Source organism: Copidosoma floridanum, unplaced genomic scaffold (assembly GCF_036245765.1).
Source record: "Copidosoma floridanum isolate Cflo_tuat_1 unplaced genomic scaffold, Cflo_Japanese_pri ptg000014l, whole genome shotgun sequence".
In the NCBI taxonomy this organism is placed as follows: domain Eukaryota; kingdom Metazoa; phylum Arthropoda; class Insecta; order Hymenoptera; family Encyrtidae; genus Copidosoma; species Copidosoma floridanum.
The window spans coordinates 5,573,037-5,600,480 of NW_028321891.1; the positions used below are offsets into that span (position 1 = coordinate 5,573,037).

General features: G+C 42.8%; 1 protein-coding gene across 3 annotated transcripts in view; it reads left to right on the forward strand.

Annotated features, from left to right (window-relative positions):
- LOC106641087 (agrin) overlaps window positions 1–27,444 on the forward strand; it is a 199,034-nt gene that overhangs the window by 114,867 nt on the left and 56,723 nt on the right. For all 3 annotated transcript variants that reach the window (XM_089591901.1, XM_089591902.1, XM_089591903.1), the window contains one exon: window positions 2,594–2,800. In XM_089591901.1, coding sequence (XP_089448027.1) covers window positions 2,594–2,800 — 207 coding nt within the window. The remainder of the gene's footprint in view (window positions 1–2,593; window positions 2,801–27,444) is intronic.

Genomic DNA, 27,444 nt, shown 5'->3' on the forward strand with positions numbered 1-27,444 from the left:
GAGATCAGACGCCGTGTACACTGCCATGTGTGCACACACCACCTCGGAATGCTACCTCTTGTGCGGATACACTGCGTGTACACCATGTACGACGCGCGTACGCGACTACCATTCAACCGGGGGATGTTTATGTAAAGAGAGGGAGTCTCTTTCTGTGCTGGCAAGGAAAAAATCGACCGCCACCACTGCTGGGATTTACATGACTTTGGGAGTGTTTGGGACGGTGTGTGCCTACACGAGGGAAGGCTCGAAGGTGGGTATTGGAAAATCTCTGCCGGAAAAAAGTGTGTACACCGCGTCGATGTATCGGGAGTCAATGGGCGTAGGAGTTTGTTGGTGCGTGCAGTTGTGTGGGCGTATTTGCCCTGTGGGTATAGATGTGACTGGATGGAGAATGAAAAAAAAGGGGGGGTGCGGGGAAAAATATTGCGAAAGGGATTCGACGGGAGGATGAAATTTTTATTCCGTACGGAAAATAAATATTGACTGGCTCGATGTGGACTTTTTTTGCGGAAGGCTATTTGACGACAGTCATCCTCGATTTTTTCACATTTTTTTCTTTTCGAAAAGGGAGGGCTGATTTTTTTTTTGTTTCAAAATTTACGTCGACGTTTGATTGCACCAGAGTCCCATCGCATTTATGCGTATCAGCAGTGACTCGGTGCTATTTCGAAAATCCCGAAATTTCGAGCATCCGAAACTTGATAGAATTCGACAACAGCTTCGTCCATTACCCCGAGTAATGGCTGACGCGAAAACTGTACAGTATCGGTACAAAACCATTGTTTCCAAGAAAATCCCTCGTAACGCCCGTTCCGATCGCGTCAGCGACAAAATCATGCATCGTTCGAAATACAATTTTGACGCGTTAAAAGCACTTTCCGACTGCAGCATCGGCCGACGAGCGATAGACGCGCCAAATTTGCAAGCTCGCACTTGACTCCCGCCAAACTTCGTCCCCCATCCACGAGTCGGCGCGCGAAAATCCGCGCACACAGCCGTTCACAGCTTTCGAAAGCACTCGACTTACAAATACCCATCCATAAACGGCACTCGAGCTCTCCCCTGAAACGCGCGCGGGTTAAACACGTGTACACCGTACCAAGCGAAGCCAACCATTCAAATCTCCCGCGGATCTCATTCATCAAAAACTTGCTCGCGAGCTGCGCGTCCACTGCACTCCTCCTCCCCTACCCCCAGTACCATATACACACGAGCGCGTGAGCGCAAAGTTTTTCGCTCCAATATCTCTCGCGGGTAATCCTTCACTCCGGAAAATATCTCGGGTAAAGATTTTTCGGTCCGCTCGAGCGACGGGGGAAAACAAAAAGCGCCTGACCCTACAAGAGCGTCCGTCGATTTTTTCCCAGCCCGTGTGTTGTCCTTTTTTTTTTTTTTTTTTTTTTTCAACCCCTCCTGTCTCGCAGAGGGGAGCTCTATATTAATGACTCGGAGCGCGTGCACTGATTATCCGAAGGAGCCCTTGTTCCCGGGAGAAGTCACGCTACGGCTTCTTTGGGAAAAAGAAAATTGATCGCGGCCACGCTTACGAGGAAATAGGGGCACCTTCCGGCACTCCTTCTTTCTCTCCAACTTTTTCCTTGTTTAAATAAATAACGAGGGTTTTTTTCGAAAAGCTCTTGGTTTCTCTGGGAGCTTTGTACGACGGCGAATGATGTGAGATCAGCTTTAATTTTTGATTTTTACCCAGCCCAAGGTTTTTATCCTCCGCAAAAGGGAGTGTGTCTTATCAATTTTTCAGCGGGTACTTTGTGGAAGAGAAAAATTTTCACTCGAACCCGTACATTTTGGCGTTTGTGTGAAATTTAAAGGTAAAAATAACGCAGCCACGTGGGTAGCGTGAAAAACTATTTAACACACTGCAACTCGATCTTTCGATGTACTGAGAAAATCCATCAAAGTTTCGAGAAAACGCGGACAAGCTTTTACTTTTTCAACCATCAGCTGCATCGGACGGGCTCCGCCAGCCTTTTGCCTCGGTGGCTTTTGAAACTCGTCACTTTACGAGCAAAACTTTCCTCGACTGCGAGGTTTTTTTTATAAAAATAAACTTTGAGCGGCCGACTCGCCCAATTTTTTTTACAACATTTCAGTTAAATTCAGCGAAATTGTGAAAATAAAAAGTTTTTTTTTTTTCTTTTTTTTTTTTCTCAGTACATCACATTTGCCCATAACTCAACCACCGTAAACATCGTATCCAAACTCCGTAACAACGCGCGAGTTCACACAAGTCGAATAAATCCAAACAACTAACGATACGATCGCGTCGTTACCGAATAACAAAGTGTACTTTTACTTTGCACCCGTAGTACGAACCCTCATAGTTGACAATCGCACCCTTATACCCAATCTGTTTTGTACTCTGCTCTATATAACTACTTGTGTGTAAATCTACCCCACTTATCGGACTAAAATGTTACATGTGTACACCTATACCTACTAGTTAAACTTATTATATCTTGTACTAAAACAACACGTAGAAATTTCAATTTTTCAATTAGATACTAATGAAACCCTCGTAATTTTCGTCCCCAAAATTGACTAATCGATCTCGGTCGTCTCTATTTTACAGAATTGTGCGAGAAAACGTTCTGCGCGCTGGGCATGACCTGCGTCGTTTTGGACGGGCAAGCGATGTGCCGGTGTCCCGATGCCTGTCCGGAGACGTACGCGCCGATCTGCGGTCAGGACGACGTCACCTACGAGAACCACTGCCACCTACGGCGAATCATCTGCCAGAAACGCAAGGAGATCGGGGTCAAGCACCAAGGCGTCTGTGGTGAGTTGAATCGTCTTTTTTTTTTTTTTTTGTCAAGTTGAGTTTGATTTTTCGGTGAGTTTTTTCACACCTCTGTGGATGATTCCGAGAATCGCGTTAGCTCAGGTATACAATGCTGGTCTACTTTCTGCGATTTGTTACTCGATTTTTTTTTTTTTTCCTCCGAAAAGTAGAAATGATTCGTGCTATTAAAAATTGCCTGTGTATGAGGCGATATAAAAAAATATTACAATGTTTATGAGGCAGTATATTTGCGTGTAGAATCTAAATGAGTCCATCGCACGCTATTTACTAATTGAAACGAAAATCGAGGCATCAAAATGTGATGGCCATGGACGAAAAAATGGAAGCGGGTATCGGATGAGCGTCAGGTATGACATCTTAGTGACGAGAATGACGGAGAGAAAGAGAGTCTCGCGGGGTAATCTCGAGGAGCATGAGCGATAACGCGAGGAGGAGAGGCAGAGGAGAGAGAAAAAAGTAAGTTTACGATCGAGTCGACGAGGTCCCGTGAGAGTAGAGCGGCAGGGAATTACTCTACAATTTTGTAAACCAAAAAATATCGTTCTCTCGCGCTCTTGCGTGCCCGCGAAAAAAGCTCGCTCTTTTTATGGTCGCGTGGTTGTAATTTACGGCTCGGCCCCTCGCGGCTTTTACGGGCTGTGTGCCCACACAGGGCTCGCGACGTAAATTCGACATTGTGCGGGGGAAATTAATTGGATTTTCTGTATTACCGCCTCTGGAGGACGTAACTCAATTTGGTGAGAGCATTTTCGAAAATTTTAGTTGTGCACTCGAGTGAGAGCTTTTATTTTTGCGCTAGGACATTTTTTACTCCGCGTATGCGTTGGAGGGGACGGAGAATGGCACGAGTAGGTGCTTGAAAGGTATCTGTTTGAGCGTAGTTTTTTTTTTCATACGAGTTGATTAGTGTAATTCTTTTGTAAGTCAAAGGTATTAAAATTTTTAGTGAAAAGAGGAACGCATAATGATGATTAAAAAAAAAATCCCTAATTTCAAAAAACTCGAGCTTCAATAGCAAAATTAGGCTGGAAAATGGTATTCAGTGATAACTCCAACCCCAGATCCAACGTTTTAATTATTCCTGCATTTTGGGAACAAAGGGGAAATAAAAAAATTCTTTCTTTTCAATACAGCCACTGCATGGTCAGAAAAAAGCTGTATATTATGAGAAAAACGAATATCACAGGCAAAAAAATACCAGCTGGGAGTACCTGAGAGGGAGGGTTGGAGCGAAAAATTAATACGAGAAAGCTCGCCTGCGCCGTTTTGCGGACACGCGTTGGAGCTAGCCCTGTTTTTCCCTTTTCTCTCTCCTGTGGGTCATTTGAAAAATAGATACGTCCGAGTCCTGGCTTTTTTTTTTCTTTATTATTTTTTTATCTTTTCTACTGCTCGACGTGTCACTGCGAGGATATCTTAATAGAGGATCAGGGCTGAAAAAGTGAGCTCTCGAGTGAGTTCACAATTGTGTTTGTGAAAATGTAGAGACTAGTGCCTTGCACTTACACGCATCCAACGTTTTAGACACATTTTAGTTACCCCTCACCGTAAGCGTATTCAAATATTTTTATTTCATTGCTGACGGTAAAAAAAAACACTCGCGAGCTTACAACCGCTAACGCAGGCGTAATTATCCATACGATTGCAAAGGTATTCCGTAACTTGAACCGGTACGTGTTTGTGCTCGAAAGCGCAAATAAGCTGTTGGCAAGTCGTGAAAAACTTTTATTCCTCACGCAGCAATTGACCCCTGCCCCCTAATTACCACAGATTGCCCTGCGTCATTTTTCTTCATCACTTGTGTCCACCGTCGGAAAGTTCGGAGTGCAGGCTTCCACTGGAGAGCCAGTTTTATCGCGATTCTCGAACGCGTATTGACGCTCCGGTTGTATACGCCCAGTTTCCGCTTCCAAGCCCTTTGAGTTTATTAACTCAACCGGGGCTCGCAATAAAAGCGAACAAGAACTCTGCTCCGGTTTTTTCACTGGCGTTGGCTTTTTTTCACAAAGCCACGCAACGAACGGAGGAAAAGAAAGGAAAGGACAAAAAGCGCTCTTTCGCGTGGGATTAAATGCCAGGTCGAATAACGCGGCTATTATTGGAAAGGTTTCGCGAGGGCACACGCCTCAAAGTAAGTGCACTACGTTAGAAAAAAAAAAAAAAAAAGAAAAAGGTTGTTGAGAGGCCTCGCGCTACCTTCTCCGTTTAAGGCCGCGGAAATCGCTCAAAGCTCTCTCGTTCTGTGAGTTAACGTTATCGTGTGTGTAATGCAGTTGCTGCTTTCCAGGCGCGTTTGCGTGTATATCAGCGCGCAAAGAATATTTTTCCTTCCAACGAACTGAAACCGCAATGCATACATGCATCGTGGCCGTCTTTGTGTCAACGAAGGATTGTTACTGTAGTTATTTTACTCTTTCCCTCGTGTTGGAAGGTTTTTTTTTGTTAAGAAATGTCAAAATATTCGAGCAGTTCCAAAATGCGTACAATCAATCTCTGCTCCCTTTCCCATGTCATGTTGTCCTAATTTTGAATTTATTTCTGCACAATAATTGCAAGTGTTTTCAATACCAATGAAGTAAAGACTAAAATTTGCAATAGCTATATTAAATTTTCTCGTAAAAAGTGTAAGTTGTTTTAATTATTTACTTTCATCTCATGCAATATATATTCTCTTTATTCTTCAATGGCACTAAAATTCTCTGCAAAAGGCGTAAGAAACAAGGCTCACATTTTAAATAATCTTTCTTCTCAAACGCGGTCTGACCTAATATTGACTTGTTCTACTCATAGCCATCCAATCGAATCTAAAGATCAAATAAATAATTTAAACACGTAAAACCTATTAAATTGACCTTATCACGATGCAAAAAACATTCTTTTAATTATAAACAAACACACAAAAGCCATTGTACACTATAACTCGCCGCCACACCTCTAAATCCAGGTAACTCCCAAGCATCAACCTACAAAATTCACTCACCCGTTATGAGATTGTTCTCGTCTGCCGCGAAACGAAAAGAGAGAGTAAGAGGGAGAAAAAAGAGCTATCTAAATTTCAGCTAGCAGAGCTCTCTATAGCCGAACGACGACGCGAGTAGAGAGAGAGAGAGAGAGGCCGTAATTAACTTAATCAGGGTATTATCGTACGGGCCACACTTCATTACACCTAATGGCCGGGGAGGCCGGCTGTAGTAGTCGTTTGTTCGCGGCGAATCTTGCGCCCTCCACCCCCCGGTGATAAATCTCAGGCAGAAGTTCGGCTTTAGGGTGGCAGGCTTCGTTCACTGCAGCAGTGGCGGCCAAAGTTTCCGCGATGGAAACACTCGGGGGGGGGGAGGATAGACTCTTTCGCTGACGCGTTTCTCTGCCGAATTTCTCGGGGCTCTGCCTACATAGGAGAAGGGCTCGCGCTCCGGTGGCTTTGAAAAATTGCTGCCGCGATGTTTTTTGAGTTTAATCGGTTATCGGCCAAGAGAGAGAGAAGTTTGGGACTCTATTTGCCGAGCGATAAGCGTCGCCCGAGTGAGCAATAATTTCCTCGAGGCCTTTTATATTTGCTCGAGATATCCACGCTGACGGTGATTAATCACCGGTGAATTGGGATACTCGTGTTATCTGCAAAGACGAAGAAAGTTTTGAACTGTTTTTTTCCGATGACGCACGATCCGATGTTTATTACTAAAGTTCGAATTTTGATAACCGTCGCGTATCTGTACGTGATCCCGTATCATATTTTTCACGATAAAGGACAAAAATGTCACAGGAGCAGATAATCATTGAGCTCCGACTCCGTTTTCTTCCTCCTTTTGCGTTCAATCAACTTTTACAGTTACGAGCGCGATCGACTTTCCACTACTTCCGAATCCTTTTTCTGCGATTTTCACATATTTTTCAAGAGACCCGCAAAGTTAAAACAAAGTTCGAAATCCACCCGTGAGACGTACGATTATTTTTCACACCGGAAGTATAATCTTTGGAAAAATGGTTAAAATGATTTTTAGGAGCCCACATTGGGAGGAAAGCAATTCGAGACAAAAACCTCAGCAACGGATAAAAATACACTTGTGCAAGCTCAATCCAAACTACTCTCCTTTGCAAGCACCACCGTCTCGTGCGGACTCTGTGCAAATATACACAACTATGCATACACACGTCCGGAGCCAAGTCAAACATTATAAACTCGAGCAAGCAAAGCAGCGACCGGCAGGTCTCTCGTCGAAGATCTCTAGACATTGGTCTCAAGATCCATCGAACGGCACACTATTATTTACGGGCTCACGCGCGAGGCAAACGAGCGGAAGCTGAGCCAGAGCTTTGTGTCGTCACCCCCTGTGACGCGGAAATGGATAATGAGACTCTAGAGAAAGAGAGAGAGAAAACTCGTAAGCCGATTTGTCTCGCTGGTTGTAATTTAGCGTGTTGCTCACACTTGTGTGGTCGGACGTGTACTTTGCGGAATGTATATCCTGAGGTCATATTTCATGGACTTTGTTCCTGCTATTGTGGCTGATTGTTGCCCCGGAATTTAAGAGCTTGTACCATGACAAAAAAAAACATCATCAGATATATTTATCTCCAGAGCAATAAATGTATTGAAAAGTACACTGACAGTATAGAGAAAAACTTTTAGTGCGAAAAATTGCGTCATATCAAGCTTGACAACGTTTGCGTTAAATGTTTCGTTAAAGGATTGTATCTTATTTTTACTAGGAAGTAACAAACAAGTTTTTCCTCTGTTTTTAGTGATTTGTTTCAACCTAAGGATCAAGTTTACACTCAAGATAAAAAATTTGTTCTTTTACGATACAAGTATAAGGTATAAAAATACCTTTTCATTAATCAATGAACGTTCACATCTAACGCGGTGATGCCCGTCAAGCTAAAACCGTCAAGTATTCGGGTTGGTCCACAAAAGTGGTCAACAGAGAGCTTTTTCCATCATGAATAATTAAGCTCATCTCCGCGTGGGCCGAATAAATTAAATAAACAGCGTGATATGCCTGAGTTTATTTATACTTCGAGTCTCAGCCTCCCGGATCCGATAATGGATTCACTCCCGGACCGCGAGTTGATCTCGCAATAACATCAATCCTCCAATTTTACACGCAGCTAAGCCCCCCACTCGGAATAAAAAAAAAAAAAAAAAAAAAAAAAACAACAGCAGCAGCGACAAAAACAGGCGTTCGAGCAAACGGTGGATGCCAAATCCACAGTAGCAGGTAAACCCGGAAAAAAATGCATCCCCCGTCATATCCCGCTCTTCTTCCGCGATCCCATTTACGATTGGGCGCCGCGTCGGTTCGCGAAACATTTTCGTATCGCTTGGTATACATCTGTCCGTATCGCCCGCGACCGGAAGGATTTATGCACACCGGCCGCAACGGAGAAAGGGAAAATCGATTGGCCGTCTCGTTTGTTTATGCAATTTTATGGGGCGCACTCGGACGTGCATTATACGTACACGTGCACGCCGAAATGGCAAAACGTGCCGAGGATTATTGCGGGCTGAGCAAACAGCGCAGATTCCCCGTGTGATGGACTGCGTGTTTGTGAAGCTCGGATTTTTCGTTACTATTTCGACGAGGTGGGGGACCGGGGTTGGAATGATTACGGGCCGTGGGACTGATCAAACAACAACACTGCTGTGGACTGGCTCGATGTTTCTTTCTTTTTCGTTCGTCGGATCGGGGGAAGCTGAAATCTGCATTGAAGGGCTTTAATTGTTTTTTCGTAGGCTTTGGTGGCTCAATTGTTTATTTCGCGAATAAACATGCCCTGCGTTGATGATTTCCAGCTTCAGGAATGATTGTCCACGTTGAACTCGCTGCCGTTGCTCAATTGTGACGATGAAGTGCGCACAAAGATGAATGTTTATTCCCGCTTTTATTGTTACTCTTGATTTAACAAAGAGTCCAGTGAGTTGGTCCAGATGCAGGTGATTAACTTTTCATGGAAATTTCGTGCAATCAATTTCCAGCGCTTTTCAATCCGGCGAACTCGTGCGTGTCTGACCATACGCTGACCTAATTTACTGAAGATGTAATTTTCAAAGCCAAGCAAACTTTGAACGATTATTATTTCCTCGCAAGTGAGCATCAATTGCTTCCCTTCATCCAAGATTTCGATCTTCATAATAATAACTTTCTCGTGATTCCGCGAAAATCTGTAAATATATTGTAAGACGGCAGCCTGGCATTTCCATATCTTCGAATCGTATTCGTCGGTCCCTCTCTCCTTATCGATCTTTGCTCTCGACCATCATATTTCCTTTGGCAAAGAGAGAGAGAGGAGAGCTTAAATTTTCCCTCTCTCTTCGGTGCTCCGAGAACTTTTTGCACCGAGGACGTGCGACGGACTAATCCTGAAGGATAGGGTGCAAGACATTTTTCACGAGATTCGAAGTTACGCAATCTGTAGCTATACGTACCGAAGCCAGCGACGTCAGGGCTGCCACTATGGCCTCCCGGGAGTCGTATCCTTCTCGGACCGTCGTCCTTCTTTCTCAAACTGCTGGCTGTACATGGGTGTACATGTACTAGGCGCTATACGTCAAGATATATTCCGAAGGAGCGGCTCACGGGGACTTTTTCCATTCTCGGGTCGTCTGCGATTTCGAATTTGCATTTTTTAAATTGCCTGTCGTTGTAATATCCTCGAGACGGTAGCTTTGCAAAAGTAACAATTTTGATAATAATTTTTCTATCTTTTGATACAAAAAAAACGGCTGTATTTTTTTAAATCAAAAATTCAGCTGAAACACCGTCCATCCACCAAATAGAGAACGAGGAAATCTCAACCCTCTCTCTCTTTTTTCGAGTTTCTTTTTCGTCGTCCAAAGCCCTTTTCTCCCAAGACCTAAAAATATGACAAATCAGTCAACTACTCGTAAATCCCCCCACGATCCAGGACTCTCCAAAACCCATTTAGAAGCAAATATATTTCTCTCCAGTGCCACGCACCGCGAACAGCCACTCTCCGACAAAATCACGTACAAAGAAACCCCCCCGCGCCCAGGCTATCGAAAACAACTGCGAAATTTCACGGCAGTTGCGTCCCGCTCGCCGCAGCCTCCAACAACAACAAGTCAAGTTTCCAAACTGAAAACTCGTCAGACTCAGCGAGCAAGTGGTGCTCCAGTACCCACACCCCGAGAAGAAGCATCACCATCTGAGGAGATTCACGAAGGCCAAGATTTATTATTCCGGCCTGTCTGGCTCGACGTATCGCGAAGATTATGCAACCCGCGAAGAAGGAAATCCAGGAATAATGGCCAACGGCACACAGTCGTCGTCGCCGCACAATGGGCATATAGATGCACGTGGATACGCGTCACGCGCTCGCGCATTTGTTTATGGAAATCTTACGTCTGATAAGCTATCCACCCTTCTGGCTCTTGGTTTGCTTACATATATACACATCGGGACGTGTGATATTTGCATGACTCGGCGTGGCTTGTTACGGAAATAGGGGGACTACGTTTGGTCGAAAGATTTACGAGTTGTCCTTTGGTGGTAATTTACCAACGTTTCTGGAATAGATGCATTCTCTCTCTCTCTCTCTGATACTTTTGGAACAATTTCTTTTTTTTGGTCCAAGCAAAGGTCAAAAGGTAGAACCTGCACTTTGCATTTCGAAAAATCGCACAGTCACTCTAGCAACCCATTCAACCGAAACTGAAGCCCTTTCATTCTACGGTTCACACGCGCAGTCGTGTCAATGGTTCCCAAAAAAAAGTCAAAAGCGGGAAGAGGCCAGTGAAATGGAGAACCAAAAAAAAAAATAAGTAAAAAAAAAAAGAAAGAGTCGAAGGAAAGGAGGAAGAGGAAGCAGCAGAAAGAAAAGTGGCTTCCGGAGGTCGATCTAGCGAGGATAAAAAGATGCCGAGGGAATAGAATGGGGTGCAGGGAGAAGTGGAGCACAGAGAGAGGAGGCCAAAGTAAGAAGGAACTTGCGGGCTAGACGATGGGCTGCACACACTAGTGGCTCCGGCAAGTGCGGTAGTAGTGGCGGTAGCGGTGGTGGGCCAGGGTAAATAGCAATTAGGCCCTTCTAATCCTTTGATCTCCTGGACGTGCGAGGCTCCTTCTCTCTTACTTTTGTCCTTTTTTTTCCCTTCCCGTTTTTTTCCTTCCCTCACAAAGCTTCACCAATGAAAAATTGTGCCACGGCGAAAGAATCCTGTAGAGCCTCTTACGAGGCTCTTTGCTCCTTTCTCTGGAGGTTAAATGCAAGGATGCGCTTCTGCTGCTACAGTTACTGCTTCTTTGTCTTGCCTTCTGCAAAATAAAGTAAAAGATTCTTTACATTGGAATTTTGAGCGTGCCTTACAATTTTACTTGTCGCGTAAATGAACATTTAATTTTCTTACTCTAGTTAAATTTATCTCGGTTAGGAAAAATAAAAAAAAGACCGTAAAAAATACAGTATATCGAGTTTAAAAAAAGACATTTTGTGATACTATAATTATTAATTGCAATTTATTCGTAGAGTAAGTTTAATAATTTTCAAAATATAAAAGAAAAAATGTAGGTACCAGTCATTTTATTTCTGTAAAATCATTTTTGTCCGCTGCAGGAATGGTAGCATTTTTCATCATTGTTACACTAAAATTTCACCCTAAAAGTAATAGCTTTGTTATTTGCTACTCGATGTGAAAAGTAGCATCCACGTATTTTAAGCAGATTACATCAACGTATGATCAGACACACATGAAATGATTGTATTGAAAAGCGTTTCATAACAAACACGCTAAATTTCGATGCCTCCGTTGGATCCAAAACAACAATAAAAACAGGAATCAGCATTCATCAAAACATTGTCCATCTCTCTGCTCCCACGCATTTCGCTCCCATTGTCCCAAAAGTTGAAAGTAAACAGCTCAGCATGTGTTTATCCGTGAAATGAACAATCAAATGACTATAGAGCTTGGAAGAAAAAAAATCAAATAATTTAAACCCTCTGATACGGAGTTAAGCTAGCTCGATCCAGTGAACGTGGAAAATTTCACCGATAATACAATTTAACCAACTCGGCCGTTGTTACAACACATCGTTAATCAGCATTGTATATACTTAAACAAGCATTGTCGTTAAAATTGAACACACACGTTTTACACAGTCAAGAAATACATTTATTTTTAATCGTAAATAAAACAAAAAATACTTGGGTAACGAATAACCAGAGGAATTTATTTTTTAAAGAATCGCCTCACCCCTACCAGCAGCAGCCATCCTCATTTCCAGAGGGAGCGCCATGAAAAATGTGCCGTCATCTCGTTCTCGCCCTAACAAACCTCATAACGAGCAAAACAGCCGTACCCTAATTCTCCGGCACAAACTACCTCCACCAAAAAAGGAAAGTAAAAAAACTGAGATGAAAAAAAAAAAAAAAAAAAAAAGCTGAAGCAGAATGCGGTCGCGTTCTCCCGTCATTCTCAGGATCCGCCTCTGAATTTCCACAAGCACGGCTGTAAGTAAGCACTGCTCCTAGGGGGGGGACGAATGCTCGCGACGACTTTACACGGGGACGAGGGGAGTAACTAGTTGGCGGCGCGCCATGCATAGAGTCGGCCGCTAATAAGTGTGTAGCTAACCGAGGGCACGTGTATATACGTACCCGTAAACTGGGTCTCCGTGGCTAATATTCGCCGACTACGGCGGTCGCTCTGACAAATGCTTTAATACCTGCCATCCACCCGGCGTGTCCCTACATCTTTGATTTTCTTCGCTCGTTACTTTTTTTTTTTTTTTTTTTTTTTTTTTTCCGACACCCCCTCGGATGGTAGTCGGGAGGGCTGGTTGCAGAATGACTGCCGGCAGGAATGGAGTGGACTGTCGTATTTTTCGCGTCGGGCAACTTTGTAATGGAAGAAACTTTACTTCGGGGAGAAGATGAAGCTGGTGCTCTTACCTGGAACGCCCGTATACGCACGTTGTTTGTGCGGGTTAAGAGAGACGCCGAAGAAACACCGGACAACAGAGGAATTACGTATATATATATATAGTGCACACGTCGGTGAGCGTGTGTATCGCCAACAGAGGACGGTACACGCGACAGACACTGCGGTTCCACTCTAGTTAATTTAATTTTTTGGTGCTTCTTATAAAATTGGTGTTTTAATCATCATGAGTAATTTGTTGATTTAAAAAAAAAAAATTGTTTTCATTGAATTAAGTGCGTTCTCTTTGCTAAGAAAACATTACTTACAATAAAAATACTGTAATAATTTGAATTCAAATATGCTTACTCTTTTTTTCTCTAAATTTTTTTTTTTTCAAATTTCAATGCACAGCATTTGAAAAAAAAAATTTCAAACAATGTGTTGTAAATAGTAGTTAAAAAATGTTTTAGCATAGACAGTGCATTGCGTTTTTAACAAAAAATGTGTTGCAAAAAGAGTGGGAAATATATGTATTCAAGTCTAGTGATTGGGAGGATGTTAAACGATGCTTTGGGATGCAGTTCTTGTCATACGATTATCGAGGTGATATTTATTGCGGGCCAAATCTTTGTTTGGTTATTTTTCATGTATAGTTTTGATGGCAATCAATATTGTAAAATCGTGATTTTTACAGCTCATAAAACGTGTATTAACGAAAACCTTATGATCTCAAGTCTCACTCGACAAAATAAAGTAGCAGGAAAAAAAAAATCATCTGGCAATAAACACGGGTATGTTGCATGTGAACATTAAAGCGACAAAACCACCGTCAACCTGCGAGAGAAGGAAAACCCAGAGTACAAAACAAGGAGGAAAAACTTTCTGAAACTCATCGCACGTGCAACATACGAGAGCAAAGTTGGACAACGGAGAATCTAAATAACAAACCTCAGCAGCGCACATACGGAAAAACAGAGATAAGCCGTCACCCATTGTCATTTTTTTTGTCCTCTCCGCTTCTTCTATACAACGTGTACACACACACGCTGGAGATCGCAATTTCCGGCTGGAGGCTCAAAATTGCGCGACTCCCGGTGGCCCGCCCCGGTGCTCCGTAAACACGTAATGTACAGCCAACCTCCCATAAAACCTCCTCTCTGAGCTTCGTCTTTATTGTTATTATTATTATTGTTCTCCCCCTTTCATCCCCCCATCCCGTCATCTTTTCATTCACATTCATCTCCATTCGTGCCAAATAATACACAGATTCTCTATCGAGAATTTGATCGATTTTTTGCGCAAGAGTGTTTTCGTGTCTTGCAGTAGAGAGGTTCCTCGACAGGAGCCGCTCTCTACTGCTCTTCGTCACGCCACTGTCAATCGTAACTTCCCACCATAAAATCCACCCATCCTCGGGAAAAAAAAAAAAAAAAAAAAAAAAAAAACAGTTCTCGCTGGAGGTGCAAGGGAGAATCCAAGTCACCCCAACGCAGCTCAATAAGCTGGTAGAATGGCCTCGTGAATATTCATCAGATAGCTTCTTCCTTCCGTGGGGGACGAGCGCAGCACGAAAATGTGAACCGAATCGTAGGCAAACGACCGAAGGATGTCGGGGAAGTTGCGCCAGTCGAGAGAGAGAGAGAGAAAAAAAGGGAAAAGGAGGTGAAAGTGTGACGCGACGGAGAAGAGAAAAAACACATGGAAGGGGTTTAAGACACGAGAGTGCACGAGGTAAGAATGGCGAGGGCAGGGCGCCCGGTTCACTTTAACTCGGAAACTAATTACACGAGCCAGGCGTGAGGTGGTTTTTGCGACCCCTCCGCTGCCTCGCTCGAGTAAGTGCACGTATATACACACTGCCAATGTCACTCGCTCCGACTCTCCTCTTCTGTTACACGTTCCTCTTTTTATCCTCCTATACACGCTGGCACCTCCATTTATTATGCTTGCGGGCTGTTATTTGCGGACTAGGACGTCGAAACGAGTCACTTGGGACGACTTGGAGCACGTGGTGCATCGCTGTCGTTTGAAATTTTAATCGACCACCACTGTTTATGGCTTGTTGATTTCGTTGCTAATACCAAATATCGTTCCTTTAATTACTAATGTCAATGCTGGCTAAGATTCCACGAGTTTTTGTAGATTTGATAGACAAAACAAAAGAGCAAAGGAAAACTAATAATAAATGCATACTAACGGCAAACCTAGATTCTTGTAATGTTATATTTCATTGGTCACCAATTTTTTTACGGTAGTGCATCTTACCTCAACGTGCCACTGTACAGTGCGGTTGGAAATTTTATTAATCTTAAAAGTGGGAAAGTAACAAAAAACAAGAGAGAAGAAAACTAATGCGGATGAAAGACAAAAACAAGCATTATCTACCAAAGCTGAGTCGCTGGAAATACAAAAAAGAGAGGAGGTCGTTTAAAATCGTTCTGTGAGATAATGAAAGAAAATGGAAGCCGAGAGAGCGACCGAATAATTAATTTCCATCCGCTTAATTTTTCTAATATTAGATACCAGCGGCGCGCGGCGTCACCTACTTCTCCGCTTCTTTTATTTCTCATCGAGTTTTCCCTTAATTTTGCACAGAAGTGAAATAAATATAAACGGGAGAGAGGACGAGATAAATGGACGCGCGGAAAGTAAATAATAGAGCTCACCCGTGCAGTATAAATACGCGTGACCCCCGGGTCAATTTGTCCCGGGAAAATTTTAAAAGTGCCCTCGAATTAAAACGCATCGAGACTCGGTCTGTGTATATATTTGGCAGGGGTATAATTTAATGAGTTTAATTTAAATGGGCGTACAGCTCGCGAGTATTAAAATACAGTGGCGGGCATTATAGGGACACGTCTGTTGCATTATAAATTCAAATTGCCCATCAACATACTATTTTTGCGACACGGTAATAAAACGCCGCACGCAGAGGGATACACTTTTGGCGTATCCAGTACGCATACACTCGCGTCCGCATTTATTTCTGGGCTGATTAACTTTGAATTATGAATGAGCTCATTAATACAATCATAATTAGCTGCAAAGTATCACCACAATTTTAATAATACAAGCTTCATTTCGTCCACCCAGACTTTCATTGTCTACGGAATTATGTTCCAAACGTTCAAAGGTCAATGATCGTGAAAATTCATCCACATCATGGAAACGAGGAGATTCTTTTGGAACTCGTCGCATCCGGAGGGTCTAGTTAAAAACTCGGCCAGCCAAAATTATCTCGAAAAATCGTCTCCAGCACCACTCGGTGTCCGAATCCCGAGAAAACGTCAGACGCATCGTTTTCGTACCGGACGGGCTCCTACTACCCCATCACCCTCTCGGTCTGTACAGGACGGAGTAACGCAGCTCGGGAGCACGTAGCGGCGCTCAAGACGCTCGGTAGCCCATTTCACGCGGTACGTGCGCCGATTTCCATGGCTCTAATTTTCGGATCAGCAGCTACGCTCCTCCACGCTGAGGCCCTTTAGTTTTTCGTTTCCCTCGGCGCTTCCCCCCCATGTGCTCCTCGAGAGCTAATATACGCTTCTGGACGTTTTATATACCTCACTTGCACACCAGGGCCAGGAGAAAGAGGTTCTAATCTCACGTGAGAAGATTAAAAGCCCTTCCGCCCCTTGTTTCGATCAAAATTTCATTCGATTGGAGAACGCGTTGCAATAAACTCACGAACTGATGTCACCGGGCAATAATCGATACAACAGTCGTGCTGAAAAAAAACTCCCCGACTCGAGTGCCACGCGATTTATTAAGACTCTCCTATACCCACTCGACACGAGATAAGCCGAAGACGTAGGGGATGGGGAGGAATTGCTTTCCGGCGCCCAATAACTCCAATTTTTCTCGAGCCGAATCTGTCCCCTGTACTTGCTCTCTGCTTCCTCTCATCCTTTTATATTCCCTCTTCCTCCCCGCAGTCTGCTTCGAGTCTGCTCTCCCGTCCCCCCCGTCCGTCCGTGCCGTAGTTACGCTCGACCGAGCTTCTTTGCTCACCCCCTATAACTCCACGCTTAGGTGGGACGAGGAGATGGAGAAGTAAAGAGGCTTTCGGCCACTTTGACGTCGGGACATCTGCATAAAAATTTGCCGCCAGAGGCCACGGGGGAAGCTATAGCTGGCGCGCCCTGGCTCGGAATTTTATCCGCTGCTGGCACGATGCTGGTGGAGAGAGAGAGGAGGACAGCGCCGAACTCTCGGCCAAGTTTTCACCTCCGAAAGGGGTGGGGGCAAGTGGGCTATTATACACTTTTTTCAAGAATTTACATTCCGGCGAAACGTGTCGAGATTCAGTTTTCAGCCCGAAGGCTGGCCCCAGCCTGGAGAGCTGCTCTGCTTTTAATAGCCCCGGCGACACGTGCTATCCTCCCCCCCCCCAAAGTTTTACCCTTTGGGGTTGGGACTTTGTAAATTAGATTGGGCTCTCGCGGTCCGTATCTTCTTTTTCCATCGAGTGCACGTCTGTTTGAAAGTTAACTTTCGCGTAAAATTAGTGCTACGGGGGAAACTGGAGAATAAGGGTTAATTGAGTCTTTGCACGAGTAGTTCAAAAAGAGTTGGACTCGTGCTTTTGCGAAGTCGATGGGAAAATTATCATTGAATATGGACTTTACGATTATTCGATCGAGTATGCATCGACGAGTGGATCCATTATACGCGGTGACAATAGATCCGTCGTGCATTATGCTCCCAGCGCTCTACGCTGGACCCGTTAAAAGCGCGAAACCAGTAAAACGGCTGAGGTTCCGATTTCCGTGGCTGATGGTTCTATTTTCGCTCGATGGTCGGGTTGAACGAACGGACGAGCGAGTGAGGCTTTGAGAGACACGTTTTAGCGGTCGGCTCTTCAATAATGGCCCGGTGGCTTTACCTTGGCCAGAAATCCAGATCGACTTGGATTGATAGAGCCGTTAGATAATGAGTTTCGCCTATTACTTGTCTGCGGATGGCTTTTCCTTTGATGCATAGCTGACTGGGCGACTGCGGGATTTTATACGGAGGTTGTTTAATTATCTTGGCACTGTATGATAATAAAATCAGTAGGAATTTGATTTTTTTTTTTTAGTGAATCTTTTGTTATTGATTGATTCAGGGGAGAAAATTCAAGAATTAACTTATTTCAACTGTTGAATTTGGTAATATTCACCGATTTGGATTAAGATTCCGGAGTGGTGTTTGTGGTTTTTAATTTGTTTGGTTGTTTTTTGGTTCATTGGCTCTCTGGCACGTTCGAGCAAAAACGTAAATGTGATTTACCTTCAATGTTTGGTGTGGCTGACCAAACGTTGATGTGATTCACTTTAATTTTGATTTGTATTTTTTTCACCATTTTTTGTGGGTCGCATGAATTAACATGGATAAAAATTTGGTTAAATGTGAGTAATACATTACACAATTGTCGATAAAACTGTCAAATACCCAGTTGATCATTATTTGTTGATTTTATTTCCATCTACGTGGCAGATCTATAATATCTTACAGACTACAACAATAGACAAAAATTATGGCTAAATGCGAGTTCAACATTACATTACTCTGAGTTTTTGATTAATTTTCGTTGGTGCATGCACTTTTACCCTCGAAACACGGGAAAAAATCAAACAATGGACCCACCCGTAACAACTCCGCTTTTAATTCCCGGTGTTTACTTTTTTTCGTCACTCGTCTTTTTTTTTTTTTTTTTTTTTTTTCACAACCCACCATTTTCGTGCTTCCGTTTGTTTTTAGAATCGAATCCATCACTCTGTTTGTTGATTCTACCCTCGACAGCTGCAAGTGAAACAACATGCAGCAAAATACAGTAACCCTCTCAACAATCATCCCCTGAAAACTTTTGAAAGCACTACAAAGAAAAAATACACGCGTTTACCATTCCACTCATTACCATACATACATGCCAATCCTGACAGTATTTCCCGTTTTCCAAGTGTGCATTATCCTTTTTTTTTCGGCACCAGGCAACAGGTGGCAATTCGATGATTTATTTTACGCTGGCGGGAGATTATGCGACAACGACTGCTCGTACGTGCGCAATAAATATATCGAACTTCACGCGTGTGTGGAAGGGGAACTGCTGTACTATCGGTTTCATTGTAAAGCAGAGCCCTCGTGGCCGTATAGTACGGAGTGGTGCACTAGTTCGAACAATAATGGACGGTGCGTCGCGTGTGAACGCGCGGTCGGATGTAATAAAAATATTTGTCGCAGCCGGTGGTGAGGTATCCCATGCTTTTTCTTATGAGCTTTCGAAAGAACTGTTGCATCTTATTTATTTCATCTTTTTTTTTTTTTTTTTTTTTTTTCTAAAGCAAAACTTTGTTTCGGTTGAAACTCGCAGTTTTCCGAGCTGTACTGTTGCAATGGCACCGAGGAATAACAAAAAGGCCATTGTGCAAAAGTCGTCCGAACAAGCGAAAAAATGGTGAAAAGAGCGCGAAGCCATACAAGAAGCGGCTCTGAAAACCAGCGCCAGGCGAAAATTGTTATTCTGCAAGTTACGCAACATGAGCCAACGCGCCTTCGTTTTTCCGCCTCAACGCAAAAAAAAAACGAAGAAAAAAAAATTTTACAGACCCAACGAATCCCAGTGTATGCTGTGAGTTTTTCCAGTACTGCGGGTCCCCTAGAAGTCAACTCCCTCTCTGTCTCTGTCTCGACCCGAGAAAATTTCAAGTTCCACAGTTACACCTGCAGAGAGTAATGGGGGACCGAACTTTGGTAACGCTTTGCATTCGTCGTCGTCGTCTGATGAAATAATTAACTAGCTTGAGACTTTTCGTCCCGTTCTCTTGCCAGTCGACGCTACTTCTACTACTTGGCTCTGTGCGTTCTCGTTTGCTTTCCGAAACTTTAATCAAAAACTTTCTTCCCCTCCCCCTTGTGTGTGTGTGTCTGCGTGACTTTCGGGATGTATTTTACTATGGGTTTATTTGTCACTCCAGCTCGTTACGCGCTTGTTATTGTACTTGATTTTGGGAACGAGGAACATTACTGTTGAAACTTGTTTCGTTACCGCAATGGTAAAAGGAGCAATTTCGGGGTGTAAGGTGAATTAAGGATCGTTCGTTTTCGCTTGAAATTTTGTGGATTTTAACGCGAATTGGTTCTCTATTATTACGGTTGTATTGCATTTTGAATATATATCTACAGATTACGTACATAGTGAGTGAACTACATGGTAGTTAGTTTATGAATATTTTTCATTCCATCCATGTGGAAGGATAACACTTAATTTTTTCAAAACAAAAAAGTTTAACTTTTGTATTTTGATAATTAATCGTAGAACATCAATTTGTTGGATCAGACATCTAAATTGTATTTGAAAACGAAAAATCTAACACAAAGTTGTGACATTTAAATAAAATCCACCCCTTTTCTCTGAAAACACATTCGTGTGAAAAAGTTTAATTTGCAAACTCGTGGCGAAAAAATTTATTTTCATTCGGCAAAGCTGAAGGGGAAATGTGCAGAGAAATTTTTGTTCCTGGAATGAAGCAGTACTAGTGATCAACTTCACTTTAAGTCATGTTACGTAAAAATTACTTGAGCTAGTCTATAAACTTTGTAATATTCGCATGGGGTTGATTGCGCGTACCTGCCTACATTTTCAAACATTTGCACCACTTTTATTTTGAAGTTAAAGATTACTTTCGTGTATCCTTACGATTTTCTCTCTCGTTAAAATTTAGGTACTTTGGTAGAGCATTTGAGTCAGAAAAAGAAGCTATTTAGTTTTTTATGGTAATTTTACATGAAATTTCTTCAAACAACCCTTGATTCTTAAGGGTCTCGTTAATCTTCGTTGTTTGTTGAAAACTTTCGTGCTTCTGCATAAGTTTTTATACTCTTACAACCATCCTGAAGAATGAATATTATCAAAGTTACAAATGTAACATAAAAAAACAACAACTTATATTCCAGCAAATACTGACTCCTATTGTCAGTCGAGGTCCTTAAAACATCCACAAGGTTTATTTAAGATGGACATTACAAGTCTGCGTTTTCTGGGTACAAAGTGAAAATTAGCTTCACAATGACTTTTTTTATGTTGTTGACAGTGTTTTCTCATTAATCAAAATCTCTAAAAAACCAACAATTGTTATTCCCATCAAAGTATTATCTCGTTAAGCGATCTGAATACAAAAAATTGATCAATCACCTCGTGCAAAATTATCGGCACATTTTCCAGTCCCAGTCGAATAACGCGTTAATTGAAAAGAAAAACTCCCGCGAAAAGCTCCAATCGCTCATTTACGCCCCAATCGATTACAATCCTTTGTCTCGGGTGCAGCTCGTAAATTTCCAAACGATTTCGCCCAACAATTTTTCCTTTCTCTCTCTCTCTCTCTCTCTCTGTTGCAGTCCCTCTTACGATCGGAAAGAGTATCCAATCGATCCCGGGGTGCAGCATAGCCAGTCCGACTGTACAACACACGCACACAGATAACCCCGGGATGGCCGAGGCACCGGCGTTTTTCGATTTTCTGCTTAGGCAACTGCTTTTCCACGAACAAAAACTACGCTAGCGATTCGGTAGTTACGTCGGGCGCGCACGCGCTTGCCAATGGGAAAAAAGAGCCCGAACGAAGCGAGAGAGAGAAAAAAACGATCGAGCGCTGGAAACGGCGGGCGCTGACTCGGTCGATTCTAGCGCGTCAGTCAGGACCTCCCCCCCCCCCAATCCGTATAGTCGTAGTCGACGTGCGCCGTCGGCGTTTATTTCAATTATTTAAATCCCTAGCCACGCGATCGCTTTAATCCGATTCGACTGTGCTACTGAAGAGGAAAGCGAATGTATACGTATTCTCTAAGCGAGTCGCTTGGATTTGTCTCGATTCTGCAGGAACCTTTTTTTCTCTCCCCTGATCCCGTTTTTCAGATCTTTGTTTTTTTTTTTTTTTTTTTTTTTTTTTTTTTGGCTGTTATCCGCTTTAGTATTGTAGTCTTTTTTTGTTCTTCGTCTAATTTATGGTGTGTACGCTTCGCTCTAATTATCGTCCCTTTTAATCCTTTTGTTTGCACGATGCTATCGGAGAAAATTCAGCGAATGGGAAGGAAAAATTAGTTCCTCCAACGCCACTCAAATTAAATATCTTTTCTTCATTCAGCAAAGGCACTTTCTAATATACCTTCAAATTGTTAATAATTAAAAAAATAAAGAAATACACAATCACATCATCGGTTGGGGTGACAAGCAAATGATGTTTCTTGTAACGTATCTATTTATCGTTCTATTTATATGAGCAATCGTAGAAACTTGTCGCTCGATACTTCCTCCTGTCGGGGAAGGGACGTGTCGGGCATATGCCCCTGAGCCTGAACGGTAACTCAAGCAAGTAAGCAATCGCACCATATCGAACGAAAGTTCAAAATCGTCGAAACGAACATGAGCCGGAAACTTGGTGAGAGTCTCCGTACGAGAGAAAAAAAAACCCCCACTTTGTCGCTGAATTAATAGTTTATAGATCTTTAGTCCCCCATTGAATGGCACCGGAGAGTCCCGGTGCGGTTTAAACTTGCTTATAGCACAACTCGGCGCAAAGAGACTTCCTCGGACCCTCTCCCTCCCTTCTTGCGCGATCAAACGCTCCTATACTTCTGTGCCCCGAGCTTTCATAGGGGCACGGGCAAAAGCCTCCCGGTGTAGTAGCACTGGCGCTGGTGTGCGGCAGTAAGACGCGGAAGTTAATAATGTATTTCCTGGGCACGAGCACTTGAACCATCTCTCTCTCTCTCTCTCTCTCTCTCTCTCGTTGGAAACTCTGTTTAATACTTGCGAAACTCTAAGTATCACTTACAAGCTGCACCGGGAACTCGCGCGTATGCCCACCCTCCCCCTCCCCTCTCTGTGTATATGTGTGTGTACGTATGCACGCGTGTGGGACGTGATGCTGCGCAGAAGTTCAATCGCTGCCTTTTACCTTTACGGGCCACTTACTCTGCTCGCGCGCCCCGTCCTACATGTGTGCGTAAGGTATGTACGCATAAAGTGTCTCGATTTTACCAAAAGTGCAGAGAGACAACGAGTGTAATTAGATAACTTGCACGCGCTATACTTGTACCCCGTTTTTGCGAGCAATTTCGATCCCCGCGATTTTCGAACTTGGTGGATTATTTGTTGTCCTCACTGATATTTCAAGCAAACGAATGAATAACCAAACGAGAGACTCTGTACACTCTTTTTCTTCTTCCCCTCCGTTCCAGCGCAGTGTCCTTTTCTCCTTTGCATCTACGTGATCTGCCTCCCCTGATTTCGGAGTTTACCCGCTATTCTGCCACGGAACTTGGCGTCTGAAAAGTCCTCTCTCTCTCTATCTCCTTACCTTCCCAGGTACCGTGAAAACTCCTCCCGACGTGTATGCGTATACGTATGGAGCCGGTATCTGGGCGCTCTTCTATTCCGCTCGCGTCGCGTCTCCGCAGACGCATATTTTTACGATCTCTCGGTGCTCGCACGATGCGCAGTGCCGGGAAAAATGTTCCCTCTGTCTCTCGTTGTGCGTAAAAACTTACGCGGCGCTCATACTTTTACCGAATGACGAGCTTACCTTGTTTGAGAAAAAAAAAAAAAAAAAAAAAAAAGGCACCGGTCCTCGTTGCTCCTCCGCTTACTGCGCCAACTCGAGCAGAGGCAAATCCTAATACGCAAAGCTCTGTAATCAATAAACTCCGAGTAGTCGTGAAAACAGCTGGCTAAATCAGAGGTTACCACAGCCATAGAGTGGTAACGAGCCACTCCATGGACGCTTCCAGAAACAATGCGGTGCAGTGTTTGTAGATGGGCCGAACGAGTGGCAATTAAAGGAGACGCGATGAGCTTGAGTTCTCCTCGATGCGAGCGCGCGCTCTTTTTCTTCGTTGCTATAATTGTTGTGCTTTGTAGCGACGTAACGAGCCATGCACGTCGGTTGCCTTGTTCCCCGAAATTTAGTTTCACGCACGCGAACCAGAGTTATTTCGACCCTGACACGCGTCGCGGCAACTTGAGCGCAAAATTAAATTTCTCCCGCACAAATAAAGCAGCACAAATCACGTGCAAAAGCCAGAGGGGCTTGCACCGCCAACTCTTCCCGCGGAGGTGAAACAACTGTGTCGGACGACCAGCTTTTCACCTTTTCCCCCGCCGCACTACTTTGGAAACAAAGGCTCGCGTGTAATTTCGCGCGTCGCTCGAAAAATACATGAAAATTAGGCGAGCCGACGACGACGACGGGCTTGACGTTGTAATTATAATTGGATTTTCTCGCGCCCCCGGCGCTAAATTAACCAGAGTTTGGATTATCGCGTGGTTGCGGCATGGAGTTGTTTTAGGCAAGTTTCGAGGGTAGTACACATTAGCGCGGGGGTTTTTAATCGAGTTCCTTGATACGGATACAAGTGCTGGGGACTGCTTTTGAAGTACCAACCAATCATATATACATGGATGTTGTATCAAAAGAATGTACCTCGTGTGTAGATGTATTTTACGTGATACATCGCGCTTCCACACATGGTAGCGTGGTTGCACAGAGTGTCGAAGCAATTAGATGGAGCGTATGAAAAATCCATACACGTGAAAGCTTCAGCAGGAGAGCAGCGGAATGTTCGTGCAAATTGATGATTTATCGACTCGGGACGAGTGCAGAATGTTGGGAAGCACCGTTGTAAGCTCGATGAACTGCGAGCAGCACCGCGGTAGCGGTGGTGTACGTCGGGGGAGCAGAGCGTGTGTGCGCACCCGAGCGCGCGACTAATTTAATAAAACACATCGTCGCCTCGGGACTGTTTTGTAGTTGACAAAACTCTCCGGGTCGACGTGTCGGGGCCGATCGATACGCGGACAATTATCCGATATGCCGAGAGAGAAGGGAATTTATATTAATATTTCCCACCGACGCGTGATATTATGCGATCCTGAAATTTGACTGCCGTTCCCTCTGGTAAGAGGCGAAGCGAGAGGGTACGGTTCATTCAATGTGCGACGTAGTTTTTTTGCCGTTTTATTCGATATAATATGTATGAGAGACCGCGTGGTCGAGGCGATAGACTATGCAGAGAAGCTGATTCTCAATTTATTAATTCACGGTGGTTTTTTCGTTTATTAATAATGACAATATTTTGGTTCTGTGGAATAAATTTCATGTTACGATTATTCAAATATTTTTTAAAGATTTCGTGTTTTTACTACATTGAAACAGAAACACATTTTTTGTAAAAATTTAGTCAGGCAACTACTGAAGATAGTGTTTTGACTGTAAAGTATTAACGATAACCTGATTAAGCACTGCCTGACCATACGTAGACCATAACTACTGATTTGCTTAATGGCTATTGTATTGTAACCAGTGTACATTAATCAATGTGATCTAACAATAAATACGTATAAATGTGATCTAACAATAAATTGTTCGTACCGAAATAAGATCTTAAACTCCATTTTCCAGTTTCATGTCAATGAAACCATATATTACTCGTGCTGCAACGTAATGAATACATACTGTTCACATAATTTTTCCATATAATATCTTGTATTTAAGAAAAATTTTGTATTGAAGATAAATTAAACTAACATAAATGATAATTCTAATGCAACACACTCAAAAGCCCATCCAGTCATGCCTGACGATATATAGACTGTTACTACTGATTTTTGCTGACATGAATTTTTTACTGTTTTAGCGTAGAGTATAAATGAATAAGGTTATTGTTTGAGTATTTTATCAACACAAGATCTTAAATTGTAATAATTCGGAAAATTTCTTTTTTTTATATTTAATATAACGAAATTTAGTACGTACGAAAAAATGTAATAAATTTATACTATCCGTTTCATTTCATAAACCACTTCATATTAAAAAAAAAAAGAAGAAAAATAGTCTACACTGAAGATCAAGCATGTGAGCAAGCAACAGAGGCAGTTTTTCGAATACAACATACTTGCAAGTCCCAATTTCGCCAAGTCTGACCATACGTAGACCATCGCTACTTATCTGTTCTGATGTCAGTTTTACTGTTTTTTCGTCAGATTTAAAATAAATCAACATGTACTAGACTATTTACATTTGATCAAAGTTCATTTGCTTGTATCCGAATAACTCGTGTAAATTTCAACCTAGATACTACCTTCCTCCGAAAAACCGCACTCGACAGGAAAATCGTTCATGAAAATATAACGAATGCATCAACGTCGAAAGCACATTAAATATTCACGAGTATCCTATTGCTCGATAAAATATATTCACTCGTAGCCAACAAAGAAGAATAAGCTTGATGTAGAAGTTGGATGTTCATGAATTCCTTTAATTTTTAACGAAACCTCGGCTCCTCCTTCGCCAACATGATCCACGTCTATATTTTACCGTATGTGTACCATAGTGTACTGATTGTTTTTAAAATTCAAAGCTTTCCTGCTTTCGAACCAGAATTTAAATTTTGACACACGTCATTCAAGTTGTTATCTATTACCTCCACGTGATATGCGATACCAAATAATTCGCAAAGCGCATAAAACGCAAAGTTTGGGATTACTTTCGTATTTATGAAAACGCTCTACTTTAACGCTATTCTAAAGGCAACACGAGAAAACGCGGGCACTTAATAATCTGTAGCAGAGCGAACTTTCGGCAGTTGCTAAAAGTTAAACAAAGAAACTTCGAGCGTACGTACTAATGAGGCTTTTTATACATTTTAGAGTTGGCAGAATTTTTGGTTATTTCGTGTACGATAAGTTGTCCGTGTAAATGGTTGAACAAAAGGGACGATGTTGAAGCTGTAAAGAAATATTATTGTAGATTAAGGGTATCTTCAAAAGTAAAACTTTAAACATAGCGTTACTTTAAGAACATCCATTGCTTATTTTACATCAGGATCCAGTAAAATTTTAATTTTCCTTTTCACTATTTGTTTGTTGATTCGGGAAATATTACCCACAAGTAATGTTGATTTTCCAGAAAAACGTACGAAGCTATTAAAGCTGTTTAGCCTTCCCGAATGAGATGAAAATCAATCTTACGCGAGACGAAAGCAAAGGTTTAAAATTACAAACATCTCTCGGCAAAGGTAATTAAAAATCCCTTCTGCCCCTGGTAGAAAATTACTACATAAACTGGCTAGAAACTCGTCAACATGTTATAAACCCATTGACGCATGTACGTTGACGAGTTTCTAGCCAGTTTATGTAGTAACGTTTCTACCAGGGGTCCTACTCCCGCTTTCACTTTTGATGAGTTTACCTACGCTGATTTAAAATCACGACTAAACAAATATTGACGATGGGTACACACTTTGCTTGGATTTTTTTTTTTTTTCTTTAATGGATAGCAAAACTTTCACAAACCAAATGTTAAATCACGTAAGCCATTAAAAATATCAAAGTCATACATCGCACGAGAACATCGATAATACCACCGATTCAGCCTCTTTACCTGCACTGCGTCGACTCACTCCACCCCCATAATATTGATCCCAATCACACTTCGTTGTCCCCGTGCCCCAGCTTTGGCTGGCACCAAACGCACGTCCCTCCGCTCCTTCACCTTCTGCCCTTTTCGAGCGCGAAATTAGAAAAGTAGTCACACGGCCGAGCGAGTTTGCCCCTCGATTGAATTTTCGCCGCGCGCTCGTCATAAATCGCCACTGGGGAATCGTTACGCGAGCACGTGTTACAGGCTCGTTCTTCCACGGCGATCTTCCGATACTTTGTTCGACCCACGTGCCAAAAGCTACGTTTGATCATTTCAATATCCCT